At 32.9% G+C, this 27,131-nt stretch overlaps 1 protein-coding gene across 3 annotated transcripts in view; it reads right to left on the reverse strand.

Moving 5' to 3' along the window:
• The window catches only part of Cdc23 (cell division cycle protein 23), a 155,176-nt gene that overhangs the window by 93,988 nt on the left and 34,057 nt on the right, over positions 1–27,131 (reverse strand). For all 3 annotated transcript variants that reach the window (XM_089592380.1, XM_089592382.1, XM_089592381.1), the window contains exons 6-7: positions 9,887–10,151; positions 9,773–9,826 (exon numbers count right to left, since the gene is read on the reverse strand). In XM_089592380.1, the coding sequence (XP_089448506.1) occupies positions 9,773–9,826; positions 9,887–10,151 (319 nt within the window). The remainder of the gene's footprint in view (positions 1–9,772; positions 9,827–9,886; positions 10,152–27,131) is intronic.

Raw genomic sequence — 27,131 nt, forward strand, 5'->3', positions numbered from 1 at the left:
TTATTTTAGTAAAACTTAGAGCTTATTCATCGCTATTGGGATTAACTTTTTCAAGAAAAAAACTATGCGAAAACCATCTTGTAATTATCAAGAATCAGTATGCAAAATAAGATATAAGAATAAACACATAGTTACTGCTAAACATTATGTCTTGTTTATCATGCATAGCCTAAAAACTTTACAATAACTAGGTAATTCAGAAGTTTTTTTCACTTTGATACGTCTTAAATGTAATTGACGTATGGCTTGAACTTTTAATACTTTTTATTTTGTTTTTTTGCTGAACAACCTTTGACTTTTAAGATTTTTTTAAGAAAGTGCAATATTTTATCTGCACATCTTTAGTTTTTGTCACGTATGGCGCTAAAGGGATTATTGATGCATTACAGCACAAGAAGCGTATAACTCTAACAAGTACACAATTCATGTGATAAAAATAAAAATGTTAACAAAAAGAGGAAGTAAGCCTTAAAGTTCGTATAAAAAAAAAATATTTATCTTAAGAGGTACATTATTTGTCTACTATCATGAAAATCAAAATACATTGTAATTAATATCTGGTATCCAATAATACTCCATACTTACTATGCTTGCAGTAATAATAATTATATGTATAAAATAGTTTTAAAAAAAATGTAATAATTAGCAACATCATTATCATTATCTTTGTTGTTGTTAAAATAAAAACCATAATTTAGTCAAAGTTGTTTATCTACAATTTTCATTTCCCTCTGAAATTGTTGTTTAATGTTATTAGTGTATGCTTGTACAACTTTGAACCCGTACCATTCAGAAGCAGTAAATACTTGAATTTTATTTTATTTTATTCCTATTCGAAATAAGAAATAATATTAAAAATAACGTGAATTTCAGTTAAATTTAAATAATACAGATAAAGAAATATATATATATATATATATACACATGAAACCAGATGATAATATTTTTACAAATTTTCCTTTCAAGACGCTGAAATTTAAAAACGTTAAAGCTTACCACCTCATGAACTCGATGTAAAAATTGAAAGTATAGAAATGTTCATAAAACACTACAGTATATCAAATGGTTTGCGTACTAATACATAGTTGCAAATAATTAAAATACAAAACAGGAGGTACAAAAAAAATTTAAGAAAAAAAAAAGGAAGTTTTCATTCCAAGAATATCTTTGAATACTATACAAACTTTTCCACTGCCATTAAATTTATGTAGAACTTAATTTCGATCAGTTTTAGCTTTTGCTATAAATATTAATAAATCTCAAGATCAAACACTCAATAATATTTGGCTATACTTAAAAAAACTTTTGCTTTTTTATGGTTAACCTTATGTTAGAAAAACAAGTGATAAAAAAAAACACTTCGACAAAAACTAAAAAAATAAATCCGTGTTCTTTAGACTCAACAAAAGCAACATTGGATGATATCAGGGATAACAAAATACCACTGAGAAAAAACAGTATTGAATGACAAAGCTGATGAAGACAAAGAGGTTCGGAAATAATCAAACTCGAAAATTAACAGATAAAAAAAGAGGAAAATACTAGAACTTTAACGACGTGCAAAAAAAAAGTCAAAATTAAGAAAACAAAAAGCAAATTTGAGACTCAACAAGAAAAAAAACACAAAAATTGAAACAACAAAACAAAACGAAAATCAATGAATGATAAATTATTCGTATTTTGCTGTACTTTTATATCTATCTTACTAATATATCAAGGAAAGTCGCAAAAACCGATGAATCGAACTCCATCCCGAACCACCAAGATTCACAAACGCCACCGATAAATAGGATCTCCGATCGGTAACGTCTTCAGCATAATACCAGCAGACGTCTAGCAAGAGCACAATCTGCACTTTCCCGACTAACGATGAACGGTTGGTTATCCGGGGAAAAACCAAAAGACGAAATATTCTTTGGTCAGCGCGGCGTACCTTCCAGCACGATCTCCGCATCAAGAGGTTTTAAGGGTAGAAGTCAAGCTACCCACAGCCGGCTCTCCATTATTACGAATAATAATAAGAAGAAATGGCTGGAAGTATCACCACTGGCCCTTTTCAGGGTTATCATAAGTATTAACGGTTCCTATTTAATCATGTATCTTATCAGTTTTTTTTAGGGCCATCTAACGTTTAACTACCGTGCCAAAGAATATATTTTTACCACCGTTTTTAGCAACTATTCGTCAACTAAAACACTATATAAAGTCGGTCACTACTGAATCAAGTCAGTCATTCACTGGCAGACGTTACGAGCGAAGTTATTCGTCACGAGGCTGAGAACCCCAGCCACCAACGACCCTGCATTATTCACTCAACGCAAAACATTCAACGAGGAATCACCAATTCTCATCGAGGTCTACGCTAGGTGAAACTAACAGCTATGAAAGAAAATAAACTTGAGCAAACGGGACAGTCTTCAACAGGCAAGTATCATGAACCAATCTTCCCACTTTAGATCACTTTATCGACTGAGCTCTGCCAAAAAAGATGGTGCTTTAGACACCAACGCATCCCACATAACATCAGGTGACGTTGGGACTACAATTAGTTCTTACGTTTCTAACGTTGTAGTTTTTCTCCCGATCAGTATGGTGGTGCAGCAGCAGGCTAGAGAAAATTCCTCGAGGTATCCAGACAGTCACGTTTGTTGGAAACTTTGCCAAGAAAGAGTTAAGCTCATCAGTCCTTTTTATGGCCAGCAGACGTCAAACTACAAATACGTTACAACTTAACAAAGTTGACAAAAAACAGCCTTTAGGGCTCACGAAAGTTTTAACCCTGCCTATAGTCACAAGAGAGAAAATTGGAAGGAAAACTTAAAATGCTTCAAATGTATACAATTTTAGGCATCAATAAACTGACATAGAACATTTATCGAGATTCAAACAGCAGCGTCAAAATTGACTTTGTATTCATGAATGAATTTATATTCATTGTGGAGATAAAAAATAAAGAGATTATGCTCCAGGACTTTGTTGCTCTGGTCACAAAGTTGTGAGACTGGAAAAAAAATTTAATTTTATATTTTTGTCATTTTTAAATATTTACAGTGTGAACTATTTGTTAAATAGCCCTTTTTATTTACTGTAACGTGAAAAAGTGCAAATCGATGACTCTTTGAGGCCTCTAACCATTTTATGGCGTACGGAACACACTGTACTTTTCAGTATGATTATATTTTCTTTATTTTTTACAGCTTATCATTTGACCAAAGAAGCTGCATGGATTCTGAACAGAAATGTTTTAAGCAAGTAATTTTTTTTCCTGTAAGAAGTGTCAGAAATAGATTTAAAATTTTTAGGTGAAAACGTTTTACATTACGTGTCAACACACTAAAGTATTCCATTCAGTATATTTCAGGCGAATCCAAGACGGGGAGGGTCATTGTATTTAATAATTCAATTACTTATATTTTTATACAAATCAATAAATAATACTTTCTTGAAGTAAAACTAATCAAGATTTTATCCTTACAGACACTGTTTTTACACATTTAACTGTATTATTCTATCCATATGTTACTATCAAATATAATGGAGAACTGGGACATGATCGTTATCTGAGATAGGTAACCTTGCCTTTTGAGTGACCGTGTACTAAATAAGTTAGTACCCTCAAAAAGTTTCAAAATTTTCACTGTTTATTAAAATTAACAGTTTTTTGGATTTCATTTATCATTGTTAAATAAACGCACTAGGAGGTAGTGAATCAATAATATTACACTTGTCAACACTTAAACTAATATAAATTTACTCATATTCTAACAATCATATAATTAAATTATCGTGAAACACAGTAACGTTCTTTGATTCTGCGCGCAATAATTTTTTTAAATTTAATGAACGCAGAAATATACTTCTTTCCTTAAGAGACTGAGTACTGGGATATTGGCCTTGGTTTGTATAGTAAAGGGAAGAATTAATTTTTTTAGATTTATTACATCATAGTTCATTTGAATAAAAAAACAAAGTTGAAATTTAAACTTCTCCAATGAAAATTTTTTTAAATTTATATTTTTGAGCTCAAGATATTTAATTTTTAATTTTTATAGTTAAAATCGGTGGTAATATTATGAAGAATAAATGTTATTAAAATGGGCAACTCTTGCCATGTAGTTTATAATTAAATGACAAAACACTAGTTTAAAGTTTTTCAATATTGCTACAGTCTGCATTGAATCTCTTAGCGCAAACACAAAAATACATACATGATACTGCTCTGCAATTCTATTCAAATTTGTTCGCTTCCTTCCTCCTCCATCTCCGAAATTCTTGGCCAACTTATCGGTTAATTGATAGTTAATTTAAAAAAAAAGATTAGTACGACGAATAAGAGACTAAATCTGATAACAGCCTAATATGATTGAGACAATCGCTATAACTTGCAGCAAACAGAATTAAATGGAATGGAGGATCGTATAATCTGAGGGAAATTGTTCTCTACGGACGCATATGAAATACTTGCATACCCTGAAATGCGTATTCACCAGGTGTATGAGACTGGAAGGGATACTTCAATCTATCAAAATGCACACAGTCAACAGTTGGTGTGGACAGCGATTTTAGAAAACATTTTTCAACAGGTGTTTTTGTGCATGAACGCGAGATTCAACATTGTGCATGAAGTAATTAAAAATCACAACTAAGTTAACATGGCTACAGTATGACTTTATGCGTTTGCTGTCGGTAAAGTCTGTTACTGTACCAGCATAAGGCTACGAGCGGTTCGTACTTTTAAAGTTACTTTTTGTGATTAACAAATAATTTTAACTTTTTAAAGGTCTTTTTATTTATTAAATTAACTGCAGGGACTAGATGCGTGGGGCTCCGACCGGGGGTGAGGAAACGCGAAAATGCCCGAATACAGGCATCGGTTTCGGCGGCTCGCCACGGGGAAAGGGAAAAGCAGGGAGAGGCTAGAGAGAAAAGATGGGAGTGGCATTCAGAGGAAGAGTTCCTCATGAACCGGACCTAATCGGTCGAGCGTTTGAAGGGTGCTCAGCAACCGCTGGCCTTCTTCTCTGGGTCCTTTCCGGGGACAAGGCCTTCTTCATCCCAAGCCCCTCGCCTCTGCCTGTTTTCTTTTCCCGGTCTGCGTGAGTAAAAGGGGGCTATTTAATAGGCAATTGAAAGGAGTTCGCGAATTATCATTACGATAATTCCTCGCCACAGAAGCAATAAATCCCTTGCGGTGGCTTCGTGGGCGTACTCATCTCTCTTTGCTGAGTAACTAGCCTACCTCCTTCTTCTTAAAGTTCATTTCTTCTGTTGTTTTTATATACCGTGCTGCCGTGTTGTCTAGCCGATATATCCCGTTGATTCTGCGAGGAGCCCACGATTGTACTCCTTATATTTTTATTATATTGTATCCGAGATATTGAGTCCAATAGAGTATAGAGAGTAAGGAATTTCGATTATTAGTTACAACTATTATTTTGCGTTCAATGGTGATTAATCCAAAAATAAGAACGAAAGTCTGAAGTGCGTCATTGAACTAATTAAAGTTATGATTTATTGATATTCGAGCCTCGTCAATCGTGAATATTGTGTAAGACTCATGTAAAAAAAGGTGTTTTCTCGTTAGTTAAATATTATATCATTGTTATAGGAGAAGTAGCGTTAATTTGTTACGAAGCGAGTTTATTCAAAAAGTTATATAATCTTAAGATACTAAAAAGTGAGTTGTGCGAATCAAGAAAAGCATATTATTGAGTGTATTTTAAATCTACGATTAATTGGATTTGAATGGTGTTTGATAACTGCGTTATGTTTTATTATGTTCTTATTTCCTTTTTCATTAAATAGATAAATTAGTCTTTGCATCGAGATCAAAGTTTGTAACTATTTTATAAGACAAGAGCTTTGAATATATTTTGGAATTGAATTATAATCATTCGTATTTTTGTTATTTAATACATTGTGCTCCTGGTTCCATCGCATCCAGTATTCCATATAAGGAAAAAACCTCGCACAACTTATTATTAAAAAGCTTTTTATTTCACACTATAAGATCAGCAAAGTCCAAAAAATTTATCTATTCGAAATTCGCAAAAAGATTATAGTATTATCATTATACATCATCGAGTCTATGATCTAGATATGGTTCAGTACTATACATTTGTTATCGAAGAGGACATGGATGGTTCTAAGAGTTCTCATATAAAAGTGCCGCCATCTACATATGTGCTGATGCGATGATCAATGTATTAACATTACTTGTATACCTCTTAGAGTAATATTAAATGTCTTACTTAAATACAAGCATTAGAATCATTTCCTAATATACCTATTAAAAATCGAACTTGAGTTAAAAACAGATCAAATTAAGAACGAGAACTTATCCAAACCTACGGTGCGAGTGAATATACGGCTCCTGGGTATCTCAAGTGGTAGAGAAACTGTCTAGTGAACAGGAGGCTATGCGTTCGATCCGCACTCAGGGAGGATATTTTTCTGGTTTTTACTTAACATTAAGTAATTCAAGTTTTTATTTTGCCCTATAAGATCAACAAATTCTAAACAATTTATTTTTTTAATAGTCTTCTCACATTTAAATTTACTTATCGATGATATACTAAAAGATTTAAATATAAATACTGCCATAATTGACCGTATAATTCATTTTTGTGCAACGTCCATAAAAAATTACAAACCAGGGAGACGAGGTTGTTAGTTCTGACACGACGGCGACGTAGAGTGATGTATGTCATCCACCTGGCGAAAACGTGGTAAACGGTACAATACATTACAATACAATATTCAAACAGTTATAAATAGAAAGCAACAAAGCTTTAATAGATTAGTGGCTCGCATGCCAGATACCTAACCGAAGGTCATGAGTTCGAATTCCGTCAAAAAATATAGAGGTTTCTTTTCTCGAGCCATTTTAATAGGATAAGTACTCAGAATGCCGAAAAACCAGTTATCAAATTAAAAAAGAACGAGTAGTGAGTTTTTCTAGTGACGTCTGGACATCCAGGGGATTCTTTTTTAAGGATAGCCAACACCTGGCCAGCATAGTAGTAAAATCACTATCGATTTGGTACATTAAGTAAGGTGAGAACAGCGAGTTAGATGGTTTATTGGAAAAGATTCTTCCAGTACGCTTGATTAAGCTGGGATTTACTTGAAACGATCGCTGCACCCTGTTTGTCAGTATGATGGATTATCGAGTCGTCTGAGGAAAATTTTGCAAGGAGGCTTGCACAAAACGACTTGCGTATTTAGGAAGAAAAAGGAGGGTAATGATAAAAAAAAGGATGGTGTAGGTCAAGGATATAGGATACATAAAATCGCAATGGATATACATGGAATCTAATTACTAGGCTATAGTACAAAAAAAAGACTAGCGTATTTGACGGTATCACTCCTGGAATTTGTCTGCTAGTTTGAGCTTCATTATTGCAATACCTAAGCGGTAATGTGGCATTATAACTAACGCATAAGTGTTTACTACATTTTTTTCAACATGCAACAAATGCAACAATTAAAAAAAAAATTTTTTTACTTAGAATTTATTCAAATGCATACGAAATATAAAAAAACTAATATCATGGTCCGATATAAATTATTTTTTTTTTTAAATTCATCATTGCCTTCTAAGATGCTCAGACATGGCCATTTTTACGCCATATACTGTATTTGGCCATAGGGTGGTTATATATTAGTAGGTGAAAGGGTGGGGAACTAATCAAAAGGTTTTTTGAAGCTCCAATCCCATCAAGAAAAAAAACACTTCTTAATGAAAATTTTTGTCTAAAGTAGGATTTGAACCCTGGCCATCAAGATCTGTAGGCAGGAACGCTACCAACAGAGACATACTGTGGCTTGAAAATTTTTCTATTAATGCACCTTAATGTTCATTAACTTTAGAAGAATCCGAACAATTTATTATTCTTGCCTACCATGCTTTCTCTTTAATATATAGTGTTCTCTTTGTTTTTTGAGGAGGATGTAATCACAAAATCGTTTCAAAACAATGTATGAAAAATGACATTAATATTTATGACGTGCCGTTATTTTTAAATTAAATTTAACCTTACTTTCAACAAGTTATATAAAAAAAAAGAAATTGAGGTCATGTTGTAACGTCGTTTAACACCTTTGTGATTAGGTACCTCATTTTTCCTTTCCTCTTCATAAAAACCTGTTTTAATTTTTATTATTAGCATACCTCACTTACTTTTTTAGATCAATCATTACTTATTATTTCGTAAGTAATAATATCATCATATTATCATAAATAAAAATGTGCTCTTCAATACTCCCACACCCTTTAAAAAACGCAAAGGGTGTTTTTTGGTCTCTCATTTTTACTTGATGTACGGTAATTTTATACTCTGAATACATAGCGCATATTGTATTCCACATGTATACATGGTAGACACGCACGCGCACGCACACATTCACACACAGACTTGCATCATTAAATGTAACTTTGCGGATAGAAAAAGAAAAAGGGAAGTTTAACTAAAAGTTCACTTGCCTTGTGCATCCTTCAATTCTATCGACTTTTAAAAATTTCAAAAACTAAATTGCGTGTGTGCGCCTACCATCAGTTTCACTAAAGAGTACTCTGACCATCCTTGAAGTGATGATAAACGGCCAGGTTTGTTAAAGCCCCTAAGGTAAAAGACCCAGTAGTCGATAACGAACCCAGTAGTCGATAACGAACCCAGTAGTCGATAACCACGTATTTTGTAATACTATATATATATGTGTTAGGTTAGATTTTCAATTCATAAGCAAAGGACTTATTAACTACTGGGTCCTTGTCAACTACTGGGTCGTTTACTTTAGCTAAAAATAGAAAAAAACAACACCCACACAAATAAAAAAATTCAATCGTTCATGCTCCATATCTCAATTCAATCACAGAAGAGAGACTTCAATAGACTGTAGCTTGTTGAATTGAAACGTAGGTGATCTCAAACACATGCGTGAGCTTTAGTCACTTTCGTAAAGTCAATCACTTTCGTCACTAATTAAAAGTTATATTCAACGGATCACCGATCACTTTCAATATCTAAATATATATTATTTAATGAAGTTGAAGTACATTAAATTAGAGTGAAATGTATTCGATAGGTAACACTAAGGACTGATACTGTAATTGGTTCAAATTTCACATTCTACATGCAAAAATTAATCAACAAATCTTGAGAAAAAACACTGAAATATTTCTTTAATTTAAATTTCTCGTTAGTTTTCTAAACAATACACTTTTTCTATAAGAAATCAACAAAAAGAAGAAGAAGAAAAAAAAAAGATCGCACTGCTTGCGTCCAGAACCTAGAATTGCAGAAGTGGTTAAGGTAACATAATAAATGTTGTAAATTTGACAGTATTAAGCCCAATCTTCTATTTTAATTATTTTTTGCAGAAAGTCTCTTATTTACTCGTAAAAGCCTGGTAGGTAACGTGAAGAGGAAGCTTCATTAATATTTTTCGTAAGAATTCGTCGATTATTTTTTACATCTAGAATACAAAATTAAAATTGGTAGCACCACCAAGTCCGTAATGTTTATAACCAAGTATTTTTGACTTAAATTCAAATTGTGATCAAACTTGATATATAATTTTCTTTACGGAAATGACCGGGACACACATACTTCTTTGAAATTACCTTGTTCCCAATTTAATCAGCCACAGTCCATGTAAGGTGTAAATTTTTATCAACTAAAAGTTTATGTAAATACTTTTCCCTTTTATATTTGCATTGAGGTACGGAATATTGTCGTTGATCACTACTTTGTTATAATAAAATATTTACCAATACGTGACGTTTATCTCCATTTATTGCATTCGTTTCATTGATGTATTCCACCTAGGTGACAAAACAAAAAAAATTAATTTAGAAGTAGTAACAAAATTAGTGCATACATACCATCATTAAATTATCTTCCCCTTTAATCCTTTTTTGAGCAATAGTTCTTAAGAAGGCTTTGGCTTCTTCTTTTGTTTCATCATATTGTAAACATTTTTGAGCATAATGATTTGCGTCATCTAACTCATTAAGTTTTAAGTGATATTGGGTTAAAAATTTGTAAGCATGGCTTAATTCGGCTCTATCTGAATTTTTACATTCGTCTGTAACAAAATCAACATATGCTGCTGCTGCATTGTTGTGTTGACCTAATTTTTCATACAATCTATAACACAAAAAAATAAATAATTTGTTACAAAAAACATTGTAATAGCAATTAAAATTTTATTAAAGAGAAACAGAAAGCTTATTAAAGCTGCATATGATAGACTTTTTTGTCCCTGTCTTTTTAAACTAATTGGGGCACTTAAGGGAGTTCTATCGGTTACAGAACCAACAATGAGAAATTAATAAAAATTTATTTACAAATAAATAAATTCATGAAAATGGCACTGACAAAATTTGAAGGCTCGAGGGTTCTTAGGAACCGAGTAATTATTATCTATATTTAACTAATTTTTGCATGTAGGCTTGTTGGCTGTCATCCTTATAAGTGCTTTTATTGCATTTACTTTGCTTGTTAACAATGAGCTTTAGATAAAAATTTTGTTATTGATAAAAAAATATCTAATGATCGTATTTAATTTTATTGAACATTCCGAAGGTCCTTGCAAGAAAAGAAATTAAGTAACAAGCAAGGTAAAAACTACAAAAGGTTATGTTATCACAGGAGAGTGAGAAAGACAGCTGACATACCAAGCTGTAGAGAGCGTTGCATAGACTATAGCAAGAGATTAAACATCTTTAAGAATACAAGTATGTATGTACATCTTCATAAGGGATGTATATTTTAGAGCACACAAAGCAAAGTTGTTTATTTCTTCAAATAACTGAAACATTATTTCTCAGAACTTACTATCTAATCATTTTCTTGGTTTAACTAATTGGCTTTTTCAGTATTCCTTTTAAAATTGGTTTTTAGTTTTTTTTATAGATCGTTAACCAACAATTTATTGCAAAACAAGTTCTTTTTTCATGATACCAACTTGCACATAGTACTGTTAATAGTTGTTAGTACTAATTGAGACTATTAATTATTATTTATTAAATTATGGAGTCATAACAAGTAATTGAATTACTGAAACAATTATGGATAAAAATTTTACATCAAAGCTAATTTAACTTCATGACTCAAATTTTTAAACTCTGAGACCCTAGAACTGAAAACTTTTGAACCCCATAATATAAGGTTCAGTCAATTTTTAATTCATTCAAAAATAATTGAAAAATAGTTTTTAGAATTTTCACCTGATATAACTATCGTTTTTTCAATAATTACAGCTAGGCTTTAACTTTTAGTTTACAATAACTGCATGAAATTTTTAAAACATTTTGTAAAGAATTTATTGCAAAATTAGTGTTCATCGATGATATTAATCTGCGAATGTTGCTCATAGTAGTATACTCGGTAGTGCTGACTTTTCAAGTATCCTCATCGATTATTTGATTACTGAATGGCCTAAATATGATCAATAAAAAAATTGAGCAACTCTTATGCATTGAGTATTTAAAACCAAGAAATTCAATAAAATGTACACTGTAAGCTCTTATAACCTTAAAACCAAAGAAGGGTAAAGATACATGATTTTAGCATGTACATTCTCAGAATTCTAATTCAAAAACTACAAAATTTGAATGTACTGAATATTGTATGATAAATGAGAAGCATGAACATAAAAAAATGGCGATATCTGTGTTCAGTAATGATTTGTGTCATAATTACTACTGATGTATTTTGTTACTTTAAGGTTACAGTCGCGTTTTAATTTTATAAATCAGTTTAATCTTAAAAAGTTATAAGAAATTAAACTTCATGGTTTTCACTGCGAGTAAACGATCTCGAACTTAAATAGTTTTAAGCTTCAAGCTTTCATAGCTTTTATATCCATTGAGTTCCATAAGTTTGATGAACTAAACTTTTTTTAGGTATTAATTGTATAAGTCGCGAACTTTAAATCATTACAACTCTAAAATCTTGTAAGTTATATCCATCAAAGCCTTAAAATCTAAAAATGCAGTAAATTTGATGCCTCTTTACTCTTACAATCTTAAAATATGGTTTTTTTGTCTGCTAACATGATAGCAGAATTTGAAAATAGCTAGAGATAGTGACAAAATGTAAAATGCAACACCTATCAGTCTAAACTGGCGAACTCTTACCCCTTAATTTGCTTAATGTTGTATCATACAGGAAATGATTAGTGAATAAAAGATAGTAAATCATACGTTCAATGCACAATTTCTAAACACTGTGTACATGAATGAATTCTACATTAAAGAAATGTAAAAAAGTTACACTACAATTTTTTGTCGAAATATTCAGCATTTCCAAGTTGTATTTTGGATACTATCAGTGATACATAAAGCTTTATTTAGCAACCATTATTCATGTTGGCCTCATTTTGTCTATCCCCTCTCTTCAGATACACGCAACGAATTTCACTAGTAATTTTTTTATATAAATATCAAAAACATTAATTGTAAACTATTGAAAATATAACTGTTTGCGACAAGCATGGTTGGTAAAGATTACGGACCTATCAGTACAAAGTATAAGCTGCGGGGCACAGAAGACTTTGTGCAATTACTGTGGCGAGTTGATCACTGACCACGAGAAGTAAAATTGACCTAAAAGGAGATGAAATAAAGAGAACATACAACAAGAAGAACGAAGCAGTTTAAACAGGTACGAGCGAACCACAAAATTTATACATGGACAAAAAAGCAAACATGATGAATCCATCAAAAAGAATAATGACAAAAAAAAGAAATGAAAAAAACAGACAAATCAGAAGATAATGATAACACTAGTAATGACAAATTCAAATGGTAAAAGTACTAACAGTGGTAGCAAGAACTATAATATTCATAACAAAAACAAAGATAGTTCGCCAATCTGTTCTCAAATGCTTATGAGAAAAGCGCATCTTCGAGTGCGAAGGCTTATATCGGTTTAATTACATGCAACATACAATAAATGTACAAAAAATTCCAAGTATAAGATTCTGGGATGAGCTGACAAATGTGATTAGGGCATGACATTTTACATTATTTCAAACAGTTTTAAAAACAGTTTCCTAACTTGAAGGACATGAAATAAAATGATCAGATAGTGCGATAAGAAATTCATATATCAGAAAAATTAAATAAGTTGCCTTTTTCATGTATTAAAACTAGGGCTACAGAACCTGAAAAGACCTAGTGACTGAAAATACGAAAAACTCAGGAAGTACTTCTGGTGGTACAAGGTGGTGCAAATATCGTTTTATTGAGCATATACGGGTATGGTTCCCATAAATATTTCAATAAATAATAAATAAACAATCATAAAGAATACGTTATAAAAATAAGAAAAGAACGAAGTATAGCCATGGAACGACGTGCTGCCAGGGTAGCCAATACGAGACTGCCCACTTTAATCGATCATCCCATTATTTCAAAAGAACTTTCTACGCTAATATCTCTAACGTTGCGCTCGTACCGGTTACGTATGCTCACACACTCATCTAGACGCGTATATGACACCCACAACATAAATCTAGAAGAAGGCTTCGAAAAAATCTTTGAATAATATTACATGTCACTTAATGTTCCATAACTCAAAAAAGCACTTTATTTACGAATAAAGAAATCCTGAAATAACAAGACACATTGAAAACCAAATAATTTAAGCATAGAACTTGGCACAAATAAACCAATAATAAAAATATATAAAATATTGTAAAACTCTGCTGGATAGCATTGAATAAATTATTACTTATTGACTCAAAAATTCAAAAACTGATGGGAGTGACATAAATATTTAAAAATAAATTAATCAATAAATAACAAATGAATACAGTAATTAAAAATAAGTGAGGAACCACAGGATAAGAAAAGTAAAAGGTAACCTCCTCTCAAAGAGACCTCACGAGTAACAAGATACAGTTCTCGGCTGTTATGAACGAGGGTGCGAGTTCGAATGTGGTAGAAAATTTTTTTTTTGGAATTAAAATTTTAATTTTAATTCCATCACATATTTTTTGATGGTAAAAATTTTTTAACCGTTGATTTACTCTTGTGCATAACGCGACTACAGAGTGTAACTTTAATGACTATTAAATAAATCTTACGTCGGCGCGACGTTTTATTTGGGTCCAAGCTTGCGCTTGATAACCCAGGATGTACACAGGGCGGGTAGATGGGACGCGGAGCTAAGGAATCGTTAAGAGTACGCAGCAAGGTATTTGAACTAGAGCACTTATAATTTTGAGTAGGGGATCAAATTTTTAACCGTTCAGAGTAGCTGCTGTGCTGACCAATGGTGCACACTCAATAATTATGTTCAACCTCTTGCGATGCGCCTAGAGTTTATCGCTACTATCTGAAGCAGCGGTATATACTATAGTAGAAAAATGAGAGTGTTTTGTTTCGCAATCTAGAGGCTACCACTACCGTCTTGAGTAGAGGTGCATGCCTCAAAGTTAACGCAGAAAACCCGCTTTTTTATTCCCAAGAAGTCTAAAGGCTACCACTAGTCTTTTAAGTAATAGTGTATGCCCTAGAGGTTATATCTGCGCAGTAAGTAAGAAAAGTTAGAAAGTTAATAATGATTAAATAAACTTACTTTTATTCTGAATCTTAGAATTGTACACGCAAAAAACCAGCGCAAGGTGGTTGAGCCAGACTTATGTCCAAATAAAAAATGAACCGCACTTGTGGAGGACCGTGTGGTAGCAGAGACGGCCTCTAGTGATCCAGCCTATCATTCAAAGGATAAAAGTAAAAACTCTTCTTTTTCTCCTATGTAAAAGCCTTCCAGCCTTTTTATAAAAAGTAGCGAACGTCGGTAACACACTGGTGCGAAAATGACGCAGGAAAGCTTGCCAGGAGATAATCTCAAAAAAAAGACAATAGCCAACGATCTAATTGGCTAGAGCTGCTCTGTTCCACTCAAAAATTGGCACTTCCCACATCCGATTTTTTGTCTTACACGCGTCGAGAAAAGGAAAAGTGACTCAGTCACTCATGACCTTTTTTCCCTTTTACATACAGATTTTATAAACTTTTCTGATAACATAATATTAATATCAACATAAAATATAACTGATATTTACTAATGCTAGGCACCACTCATCTATTCAATCAAGCCTATTGCAAAAAGAACAGTGAGAATCGCTTAACATTTTGATTCAATGCTTGGTTAAATAAACGGTTAGTGCGTTGTGTTTATAGAATTAATAATAATAATAATAATAGAAGTAACGTTATGGTAGTATTAGTAATAATAAGTGCTAGATTTACCGTAAGTAGCACACACACACGCACACACACACACGAACACACACACATATCTTTACGTAAGGTGACTTATAAGGACTTTACGTGCTTTTTGAATATATACTAATAACATTAAAAAGTTATGACGACGGTCCACATAAGTACGATTTAGTCCTCATAATTATAACCTTTTTTTACATAATAATGTCCGCATACTTCACCATTTCTGAAGTGTATATATATATATTGTTACGGGGTGTACAACGCGGATCAACGAGGCGGAGTCTCTCCACTTCGACCGGGCCTGTGTTGCCCGGATATCCAACGTTGACACTCCCTGTAAAATATTTCGCGGGTCTCGTTCGCCGAGACACCGCAGGGGCCAAATATCGCGGCGACCTTGAACGTCGTCGCCTCTCGTGACGCCTTTAATACGACACACGGGAATCGGGCACACACAAAAGGAAGCACTCGCGACCAAGTTTAAAATCAGAAATATATTTAACTAATTAATATAAAATGTAATACAAAATATTACTCGCGGGTGTGTATGTTTATGTGTGTGCCTGTGTACGTACGCTCGTTAGGTGAGAATACTCGACGAGCACGCGGCGCAAACTCGCGAACCGGGCAGACTTACGCGGGCTAATCGAGGGCCGCTGCCCTTTACAACAGACTGCCTGTTGGCAGGTACTTACGCGGGGCGGTGAGGTCGCTTCTCGAAGTTGCCTTGGATAGGCCGAACTAGGTGTAGTTGGAGTGATCTCGCAGAGGCCAGTAGGCGTCCCTACTGGCTGTGAGTGGAGATAAAGGTCGTCAGATCTGGACTCGGTCTGCCCTTGTCGTCGGGTTCCGGAGTCGGATCACGACACCAACACTTCCCGTGGCGTTGACTTCACACGACAACTTCACACCCCAAAGAAAAAAAACAAAACGAGCCACAGGAGACGGCAACACGGAAAAAACTCGCTTCTCGCGGGTTCGCTGGCCCAAGCTAATCTGATCTCTTTTCGGCCTTTTCTTCCCTTTCCATCCTTTCCTAACTGTCCTCTCCGTTTTTCCCTTTTCCTTCTTTCCCTATCGGTCCTAGCCTACGGATGATGGCTCGACGGTATCTCACCGTCACAATATATATATATATATATATATATATATATATATATATATAAGTGGGGCTTCGCCCCCTGCACGTCAACCCACCAATACTCTATCCCAAAATGAGAATTGTGTGATTTGATATAACTACTTTATTTTATTTATTAAATTACGAGCCTTGTGGGCCAAGTCAAGTGCCAAGCTACAGCCCAGGTAGGCGGCATGGCAGCCAAGCTTGGCCTCAGTTTACGTCTTCTTTTAATTTTCATTCGGAAGTAGATCTTGTACTCTTAAGGCATGAGGGGCACCACTACAACAAGATTCGTTCATCTATGTCACGAGCAAGTTATACTAAAAACGTCGTTTGTATACTTGCGAATCTTAGGATTGGAACAAGCAGTCTATTTTTATTTTTTTATGATACTCACAACATGCTAATGGCTATAGACTACATATCGACGCCCCGGGCGAAGACTATTCCCTGCTTCGAAGCCTGGACTAAGACTATGCCCTTTTCTGGAGTCTGGACGAAAACCATGCCCTTTTGTCTGTTCCAGACGAAAACTATGCCCTTTTAGGATCCCGGACGAAGACTATGCCCTTTTCCGGAGTTCGGACGAAGACTATGCCCTTTTCTCGCGCTAGGACGAAAACTATGCCCTTTTGGAGTCCCGGACGAAGACTATGCCCTTTTCCGGAGTTCGGACGAAGACTATGCCCTTTTCTCGCGCTCGGACGAAAACTATGCCCTTTTTTCGAGTCCGGATGAAAACTATACCCGTTTTTTCTAGTCCGTGTGAAGACTATTACATTTTTTTCGAGTCTGGACGAAGATATTGACTTTTTCTGGAGCCGGGATGAAGAACAATTAGTACAATTCATTTAAGCTCACCGTACATTTGTTTTTGTAATTAGATATATAGTCAAATATACTTATATAGTCATTGTTGTTTACATTTACATTACGTGTTGTTTTTTTACAAAGACGTCTGTAGATTCACGTGCATGTGAATCTCGATGTGAAAATAAAACTTATAACAAACGTTTTGACACAAGTATCGCGAAATCTCAAAATGTTTAATCGTTTTCAAAAGCTTCGTATTCGTGAGCTTCTTCCAGCGTACTAGTAGCTGTTACCCACCCATCAAAAGCATAAATCAGCAAATCTGGAGGATTTTTTTTGTTTAGGAAAAGTAAAACACAAGAGGGGTTAGTAATTAACATTGGGGTGTTTTTTAACTTAGTTTCTGTCTGAACTCGAAAAAGAGGGTATAGTCTTCGTCCGGGACCAAAAAAAGGGCATAGTTTTCGTCCGGGACCAAAAAAAGGGCATAGTTTTCGTCCAGGTTTGAGAAAAGTGCATAGTCTTCGCCCGGGCTCGAAAAAAAGGGTATAGTCTTCGTCCGGGACCAAAAAAAGGGCATAGTTTTCGTCCGGGACCAAAAAAAAGGCATAGTTTTCGTCCGGGTTTGAGAAAAGTGCATAGTCTTCGCCCGGGCTCGAAAAAAAGGGTATAGTCTTCGTCTGGGACCAAAAAAAGGGCATAGTTTCCGTCCGGACTAGAAAAAAGGGCATAGTCTTCGCCCGAGACGTCGAAAGGGCATAGTTTTCGTCCAGGGCCAATTAGGGAATAGTCTTCGCCCGGGGCGTCGATATGTATTCACTACCATTCATTCTATACAGAAAGTAATTTCTTCAGTTTTAGCTTTGCAATGACTTTAAATAAATCACAAGGTCAAACTTTTAATATGGTAGAACCATATTATGAAAAACCATTGTTCTCACATGGTCAATTATACGTTGCCTTATCAAGATGCAAAACTGAGAGTGGCACTTTCGTGCAAAATGAAAATGAAAATGAGATAAAAAATATTGTCTGGAATTAAATTTTTCAATCATAGATAAATTGACTTCATCATTGTTTTTTTTGATTCTCTGCAGCTTTGTCTCCCCGTAGTTGATAGGGATAATTTGCTTTTAACGTAACTAAAAAAAAGTGCTCTATAATATATTATATATTATATCATTTACATATTTTTACTTTGATAAATACATTATTGTTATTATTGTATACGTGGAAAAATAAAGAGATACGTGATATGATGTAAAATTTTTTTTAAAAGTGTTGTACTTTTTAAAAATTTTTAAAATAGTTTCATTATATTTTACCAGCGAATTGCTGATGCTTATAAATTGCTACTTTTTTTCACATTAAAATATTTTTTCATGTAGTACTTTCGATTTAAACATTACGTTATAAAAAAAATACGAAATTACATTAATGTTTGATTAACCATTGACCAAAATTGTATTTAATAAATCTCACATGCGAATAAAGAATATTTTGACTCCTTATAAGAGAAGGCTAGAGGGAAGGTAAAAAAGCGTAAGGAGAGAATGAGGGGTTGGGGGAGTGATCAGGCGTTAAAACAAATTAAGGGGGAGTAAAAGGGGATGAGTAGGGGTAATCAAGGATTTTATTGGGTTAGTTTCACATTAAAATAAAAGAAATTGTGCTTGGTTTTTAGAAGGAGCGAGGGGGGCTTAGAAAAGCATGAAAAGAGAATAAGGGGGGACAAGTAGGCACAAAACAAATCGAGGGATGGCGAGGGGGGTTAAGGGGGTTCAATCAAAAATTTTATTGGGTTAATTTTCCATTGAAATATATACAATTTTCCCTTGTTTTGAGGGGGGCTGGGGGGGTTTAATAATAATGCGGGAAGCCAAGGAGGGAGGTGTGTGGACAGCCCCTTGTAAATAACTATATAATGTAGGAACATATGTATAAATATAAAAGTTGGGCTTCACCCCCCTGCGCCCTCCGCGCGCCAACCCTCTACTGTTCTAACTGAAAAGGAGAGTCTTTAAATTTTATCTGTTAGTGGGAAGAGGTTGGTGCCCAGAATTTCGTGAGGAAGAAAAGTTAATCTACATCGTTAAGAATTCAAACAACATCCGTATTAATTATACATTAATCAGTAAATTTCCACACCACGTAAAAGGTACTATTGTGGTACGTTGAGAATTTTTTTTAGAACTTTTCGTTATGTTTAGAGAAACGAGGTATACATTATTTTTTTTATTGATTACATTCTAAACAACGAAAAGTTTGAATTAATTTAATCACATATACATCATTTAAATTTAATATAACATATAATTTATATTATTTTTGTTACTATTATGCATTCAATATTTTATCAATTGATATAAGTGGTTAAAAAAAATTTTTCATTTTAAGATTCAATGACAAATATGGAAATAAGTTCTTTCCAGTATTCCACACCGTACATTGTAAGAATCGTTTGTACTTTGTAATATTTAAATTTAATTTAAAATCAAACTAAATATTTTTAAAATTTTTTAAAATAAACAGTGTAAAAGTTAACGTAAGGAAGGACGGATATTGTTTATTCAGAACTTTTTCTTATTTTCTGTATAGAGACGAATGAGAGCTCGTTCTTTAGTAATTAATAATGTTCTAAATAAATGGAAAAATTATTATGAATTTATAGTAGGAAGCAATTATGACCAAAATGTAAAAAGTAGGGATTAATATATTAACATAATGTCAAAAAATGGGACTTATCGTACAAGTATTAAAATTAAAAGCTTCTCAGATTTAATTAATGTTCACGTTAAAGTGAACTTCTCGAACAACGATATTTAAACATATGGAAATTCAAATAGTAATCTTAAACTCAGAATTAATCTTAAAGAAACAATGTAATATAAATATTGCAATTGGTCGATTAAACATTATATTTCGTAAAGATCATGAAAGATTTTTATTTTACTTGTATTAAGTAAAATAACTGGTTCGACATCGTTCGAAGACATTGGAACATACAAAAAAATAACTTATGAAACTTTTGAAGATACTGCAATTGCAATGGGTATTTAACCGCGGGTACAGACAATAATAAGAAAATCGATGGTATTTTTAAAGAAGCAATTGCTGTTATGTTTTCATATCAATTAGGACAATTTTTTGCTTGGTTTTTAATTTTAGAAAACGTTCAAGGTGATAAAATATGGAATGATACAAAGAATTTTTTACAAAGAGTTTGCTTAATAATAAAGATAAATTAGCTCTTTTCCATATTAACCAAATTTTGAAATCAGAAGATAAATCATGTGGATGCTTTACTTTACCTACACCAAAAAAATGGAGAGTAAAAAAGAAGATATAGATGATGAAATACGTTTCAGCAAAGACATTTTCAACTCGATGTATAAAAGTTTGAATAATGACCAGAAAAATATATTTTGTATTATTTGCAAACAAAAAAATAACCTTTTTATTATAGATGGTCCTGGAGGGTCAGGAAAAACTTATTCATTCAAAACGTTAATTTATTTTTTTATTTCTCAAAATAGAAAAATCATGTCAATGGCATGGACTGGCATAGCATCAATTTTGCTTTCAAAGGGGATGACGAGCCATAGAACTTTTAGACTCTCTTTAGATCTTAATAATGTAGAGTGCATTTTCAGAATTTGAGTCAGATAAAAAAAATTAAGAGACGTTGATTTAATTGTTTGGGATGAGGCTTTAATGATTCCAAAAAAAGCATTGAAAACTGTAGACAGAATGTTAAGAGATTTATGTAATACAGAAAAATGTTTTGGAAGTAAATTAATTGTTTTAGGAGGTGATTTTTGTCAGATTCTCCCAGTAATAAAAAACGGTAACAGAAAAATTATACTTGAACAAAATATTATACCTTCATTTTTATGGAACTCGTTCCAAATTTTAAAATTAGAAATCAATATTCGTTCCAACGATAAAGAATTTTCAAAATTATTATTAAAAATTGGGAAAGGGGAAATAAAAACTCTAAACATTTCTAAAAATTGCATCTCAAATGATATATGTTCTCAAATATTTTCTAATATTTACAATTGTTCGATGAATACTGTTATGCTTCCATCGCATAACGAGAATGCTTTTCATTTGAGTAATAAAATTCTTAAAAAATTAACTGGAGAAATTAAAACTTACTATATTATAGATAACGCAACTTATGAAGAGGTTAATAAATCAGACGATAATATTTATTTTAATTTTCTGGTGGAAATGTCAAACAATATTCATGAAGGATTACAACCTCATGAACTAAATCCAAAAATTGATACAATACTGATGTTACGGAGGAATTTCAGTATATGAGATGGACTCTGTAATGGAATACGTTTACAAATCAGAAAATTATAAAAGTATAATATAGAAGGAGAAATAATAACTGGAGAGAAAATTGGAAATAGAGTCTTCATTCCAAGAATAACTTTGGACACAGGAAACTCCTCAACATTACCGTTTATTTTGTATCGTAAACAATTTCCAATCGTCGTGGCATTTGCTATGACAATAAACAAATCCTAAGGTCAAAGTTTTGATAATATAGGTTTATATTTTTAAAAATTCTTCTTTTCTCATGGTCAATTATATGTGGCTTTATCAAGATGCAAAGATAAAAATAATTTATTTATCCAAGAAGAAAGGTAAAAAAATACAGAAATAGAAAATATTGTTTGGAAAAAGATTGTTACATAATTTATTGACTTAACTTGATGATTTTCATAGATAAATCGGCAATATTTATGGTAATAAATTGAAAGGCACTTATTAATATTTCATCGTTTAACAAGTATACATTACATAATGTAAGAAAAATGGTGTGGGGGACTGTGGGGGGTCTTTGGAGGGACAGGCAAAATTGTGTGGGGGGGCTGTAAGGGTCTGTGGGGATGGGATATGTGGAATGCCACACACAAATAACTATATAATGTAGGGAGATATATATATTTATATATATTCATTAGGAAAATTAGGAATGATGAGAGTTTAATTAAACTGCAAAAACGATGGCTGTGGCTCAAACACTAATAGTTGTACTAACAGTAGTGACACGCTTCTCTATAGTCATCGTCTATTATTTATTATTAACCTAGTTTTATTTATGGGAAATTTTAATTCACTGTTTGTTGCAAATGTGCTTTAAAAATATTAGTAGCATTTGATCAACTTATTTTTATTTGCTAGTCGTTGGAGAGGAAGTCGCATAACATTTGAAAAAGTAGAAAAATTTAAGAAAATTACAAATTAGGATATTGCAAATGGTTTATAAAATTGCAACTGTAATAAAAGAGAGTCACTTAGTAAAAATGAACGACAAACATGTTATAATTTCTTAAAAATTTAATAATGCTGCTCTCCTTAATTTACCGCAGTTACACTTTTATGTGTTATATATGTATGACTCTTTTGTTATGTATAAGATTCAAGTATTACTATCAATTTAAGTGACTCTTGCTCTAATTTTCTTTTTAAGGTCGTCACAAAACTATATTTTATAGATCAATTTTAATTGTATGTTCTTGTCAAATGTATTCCAGGATATGATACGTGGGAAAAATAGTAAACTGATTTTTCGGATATTAAAGGTCTGAAAGTGACACTAACTAAAGAAAATTAGGAAACAGTCTCCTTATAGACAGTATCGGATGTTTGCCCCAAGAATGTCATAAGGGACACGTATTTTTTTTCTTTTTTTCCACTCATCGAGATTTAAATAGATTTATAATCTTCAAGTTAAATTTACGTTGTAATAAGTAAAGTGTTTATGTTATGTACACCACTGCTCAATGTGATAAATAACAACATTCTTGAAAATAATTATTTTTAGTTAGAATACTAGGAGATTAGGACATATCCCGACATTACGTGTTTTGTGATATATATTTTAAATAAAAAATATCTTCCTGTATTATATCGTTAACTCAGTGGGGCATTCCAAACAAACCTCCCACCGCCCCCCATATGCCCCCCACCGCACCCCCCCACCGCCACCATTTGCCCCCACCACCTCCCCACCAACCCCCCACAAAATAAGGTAAAAATCCGTTATTTTCTTGCTTATTTTGACATATTGTGGTTTTTCTCAAAATCCCCCACAGCCCCCCACCGATCCCCCACAGCCCCCCACACATTTTTTCATGGCCCCCAACCGACCCCCCACAAAATATTATATGAATAGTATAGAAGTATGGTATAAGTCTTTATTAAAGCCAGGGGGTTCAACCACGTATGGCTTCATGGGATAATAACAATGTATGTTTTAATATTTAATCAAATAGTTACAAATTACTGCACAATACTATAATCAGCTAAACTTAAATACAATCAATTGTATTTTAATTTACTGGATCCCTTAGTTTCTTTGTAAGCATAAAGTTTTTGGTGGGCGGACTTTTTTTGTTAGCATTTTGTAACGTTGCATTTTGCCAGCCCTGTCAATGTGTTGAAGTCCATTACCACATTCCTACCAAATCACATGAAAATATTGTATAGTAATTTTTCTCAAAACATCCCACATTCCCCCACCTACCCCCTATGGCCCTCCCACTGACCCCCACGAATTTTTTCATGGCCCCCACCACCTGCCCACACCACTTTTTTGGAACCTGACCGTGATCATACCGTCTTTACCTATCTTTGGACAAAACTGTCTTATTGCCATGATTTATTTCATCGTTAAGAAGAAATTAAAAGTCATAAATTGATTCATAGGGGGTTGTTGCGCAAAACATCATTATTAATACAACTAAGTACGTTTAAAAACCAATTCATATGGAGTAAACAATATTTTGAAACCAAATAATATATACACATATATTGGTGCACATAATTATTATATCATCATCACTTACATAGTCCTTTATTACACAATTTTTCTTTTTACGTACATGAACTTAAGTTAAATTAAGAGTATCATTAATATAAACAATGAAAGTTTCGCATTACTTTATGAGTCATCTTATGAAGCCTGATGAAACCACGAAGACGTACGTCCATTTCTATTTTTTTTTAAATTAATGCTGATATTAGTACAATAGATGAACACGATATACGTTTATAATATGTATTATTAATTAACAAATTTTACCTATACAAAAAAAAATAATAATTGAATCATGTTATAAATATTAGATACATTATTATATTCAAAAATTTCTTTCCAAACTATATTGTCAATTTCTAAACTGTTTTCTCTATTGACTCGAACAAAAATTTCATTTTTATTTTTGCATCTTAATAAAGCCACGTATAATTGACCATGAGGAAATAAAGGTTTTTTCAAGTATAAACCCACATTATCAAAACTTTGACCTTGAGACTTATTTATAGTCATAGCAAATGCTACAACTAATAGGAATTGTTTTCTGTATAAAATAAAAGGTAATGATAAAGTATTTCCAGTATTTAATGTAATTCTTGGAATGAAAACTTCATTACCAATTTTTTCTACCGTTACTATTTCGCATTCTACGTTATGCTTCAGTAATTCAGTAATTTGCAATCGTGTACCGTTACATAATCCGTCTGATATACTCTAATTTCGAGCTAACATTACTATTGTACCTATTTTTAATTTAAGTTCGTGAGGTGGCAAGCCTTCACGAATGTTGTTTAACATTTCTACGGGAAAATTTATATAAATATTATCATCTGATTTATCAACACCTTTATATGTTGCAGTATCAATGCTGTAATAAGTTTTAGTTTCCCCATGTGATTTACTTAAAATCTTATTGTTTAAAAAAAAAAGTATATTCATTATGTAAAGTTAGTATCACGTTATTGTCAAAACAGTTGCTGTAACTACCAAATATTTTGGTACAGACATCATCTGTTATCCAGGATTTAGAATTGTTAAATGTTTCTATGTCCCCTTCTCCAATTCTTAACAATGATTTTGAAAACTCGTTATTACTAGAACGGATATTATTTTGTAATCTTCAAATTTTGAAGAAGCTCCATAAAAATGATGATTCAATAGTTTTTTCTATTATTATAGTTTTATGACCGTTTTTTATTACTGGAAGGATTTGTCGAAAATCTCCTCGTAATACTATTAATTTATCACGAAAGCAAAGTTTTGTATTACACAAGTCTCTCAACGTTCTATCAACGATTTCTAGAGCTTTTTTCAAAATCACGGAAGCCTCGTCCCATATTATTAAATCAACTTCCCTTAATTTTTCTTTGATCTTCATTTAAATTTGTGTACATTATATCGAACATTTTTTTACTGAAAGATATTTCCTCAATATTGCAATTATTTATATAGTTGCTAATGGTTGGTGTCGGTAAACTAAAAGACTCACATGATTTACCTTTCGATACCAAAATTTGATGAATATGTAGAAGAGCACAATTATTATTATCATTATCGAAGTCTTCCATAAAATATTTTTTATATTCATTCCATATTTTATCTCTTTGAATGTTTTCTGAAATCAAAAACCGAGCAAAAAATTGTCTTAACTGGTATGGAAACATAATTGTTATGGCTTCTTTAAAAATATTGTCGATTTTAGAATCATGTTCTATTCAACCCATTGCAATTGCAGTATCCCTGAAATGTTTATATGTTATTCCATTATGTTTTTTAACGTTTTCCAACGATGTAGCCCCATGTAATTTATTTGAAATAAGTTTTAAAAAAAAGCGTTCATGATTTTTTGGAGATACTATGTTAAATCTACCTATAGCAATATTTTTCACTGTAACTTTTCTTTTTTTTTTAATTTTAAGTTTATTGTCAAAAATGTAATGATCTGGAATGTTAACATATTTTAGCGATTTTGCAAAATCATCTACTTTATTTAAATCAAACCAAGCTGTAAGGGGTGTTTGATAATTTTTTATTACATTTTTGATATTATTTCCTTCAAATATGAGTTTTTGTTTATTTTCAAGATGAACAGCTAGATTTACAACTGTATGACTTCTACCACAAATTGGATATTCTTGAAGTCTCCAAGCTGCTTCCATTGGACTTACATATCTAGCATCTACGTAACTACTAATTGTACTTTGTATTGATACTGCTTTGTATTGATGCACAATATTCGGAAGTTGGGGAGTTAGCGCACAGTGTGCGCAGGGGGGCGTGAGTCCCACTAGTATAAATATATTTATATACATATATATATATATATACTTAATGTGTGTATTATACTTATGAAATGATAAAAAACCGTGAACATTTCAGCGTATAAAAATGACTTACTTTTTCGAACTGTATTATAGAGCCCCACGAAACCACAAAAAGTTTTTTCTTTAGTTATTAAAATAATATGAAAGATAAGTAAAGTTTTTAAGTGACAGTCATAGTAAAAGTTACAACTAAAGAAAATTGTGTTCTGTATAAAATAAATGGCAGTGAAAAAGTATCTCCAGTACTAAGAGTTGGTCTTAGAATAAAAACTTTCTTTCTAACTTTTTCTTCAGTTACTTTTTTTTTTTTTTACCGGGTTACCACGACAGCCTACTGGCCTAGTCGCAGGGGCCACCCACGCACCACCTATGTGTGGGGGTGTATTGCCAATACCCATTTCCAAACCTTTTTCCTCATATCCTACCTAAATCCATGGGCACAGAGCGAGTATCTCCGGTAAAACACCTTGCGAATAAAGTTGAAGTCTGCACTAATGGTTCATCGTGTCCACTCGCCACTGTGTAGCCTTTCCCGGGAGAAGCCTCCTTATTTCAGGACGTCCACTCCTCGCTGGTTAAGCTGGCGCTCTCTGCCGAAGCATCGAATTCAGGCTAATTAGCATTTTCAGAGGAGCCTTATGTTTCAGGGACCAATCCTCGCCGGTAAGGCCGGCGATCACTGCCCGACGCCTGTCATGGGGTCCGCTAATCCCTACCTATAGCCCTAACACTGTTTCGCATTCACCCAGGCCCGGGAACCTGTGGGGCACGGAAAAAATCCTGAAA

The sequence above is a fragment of the Copidosoma floridanum genome, unplaced genomic scaffold (genome assembly GCF_036245765.1).
Source record: "Copidosoma floridanum isolate Cflo_tuat_1 unplaced genomic scaffold, Cflo_Japanese_pri ptg000016l, whole genome shotgun sequence".
NCBI lineage: Eukaryota > Metazoa > Arthropoda > Insecta > Hymenoptera > Encyrtidae > Copidosoma > Copidosoma floridanum.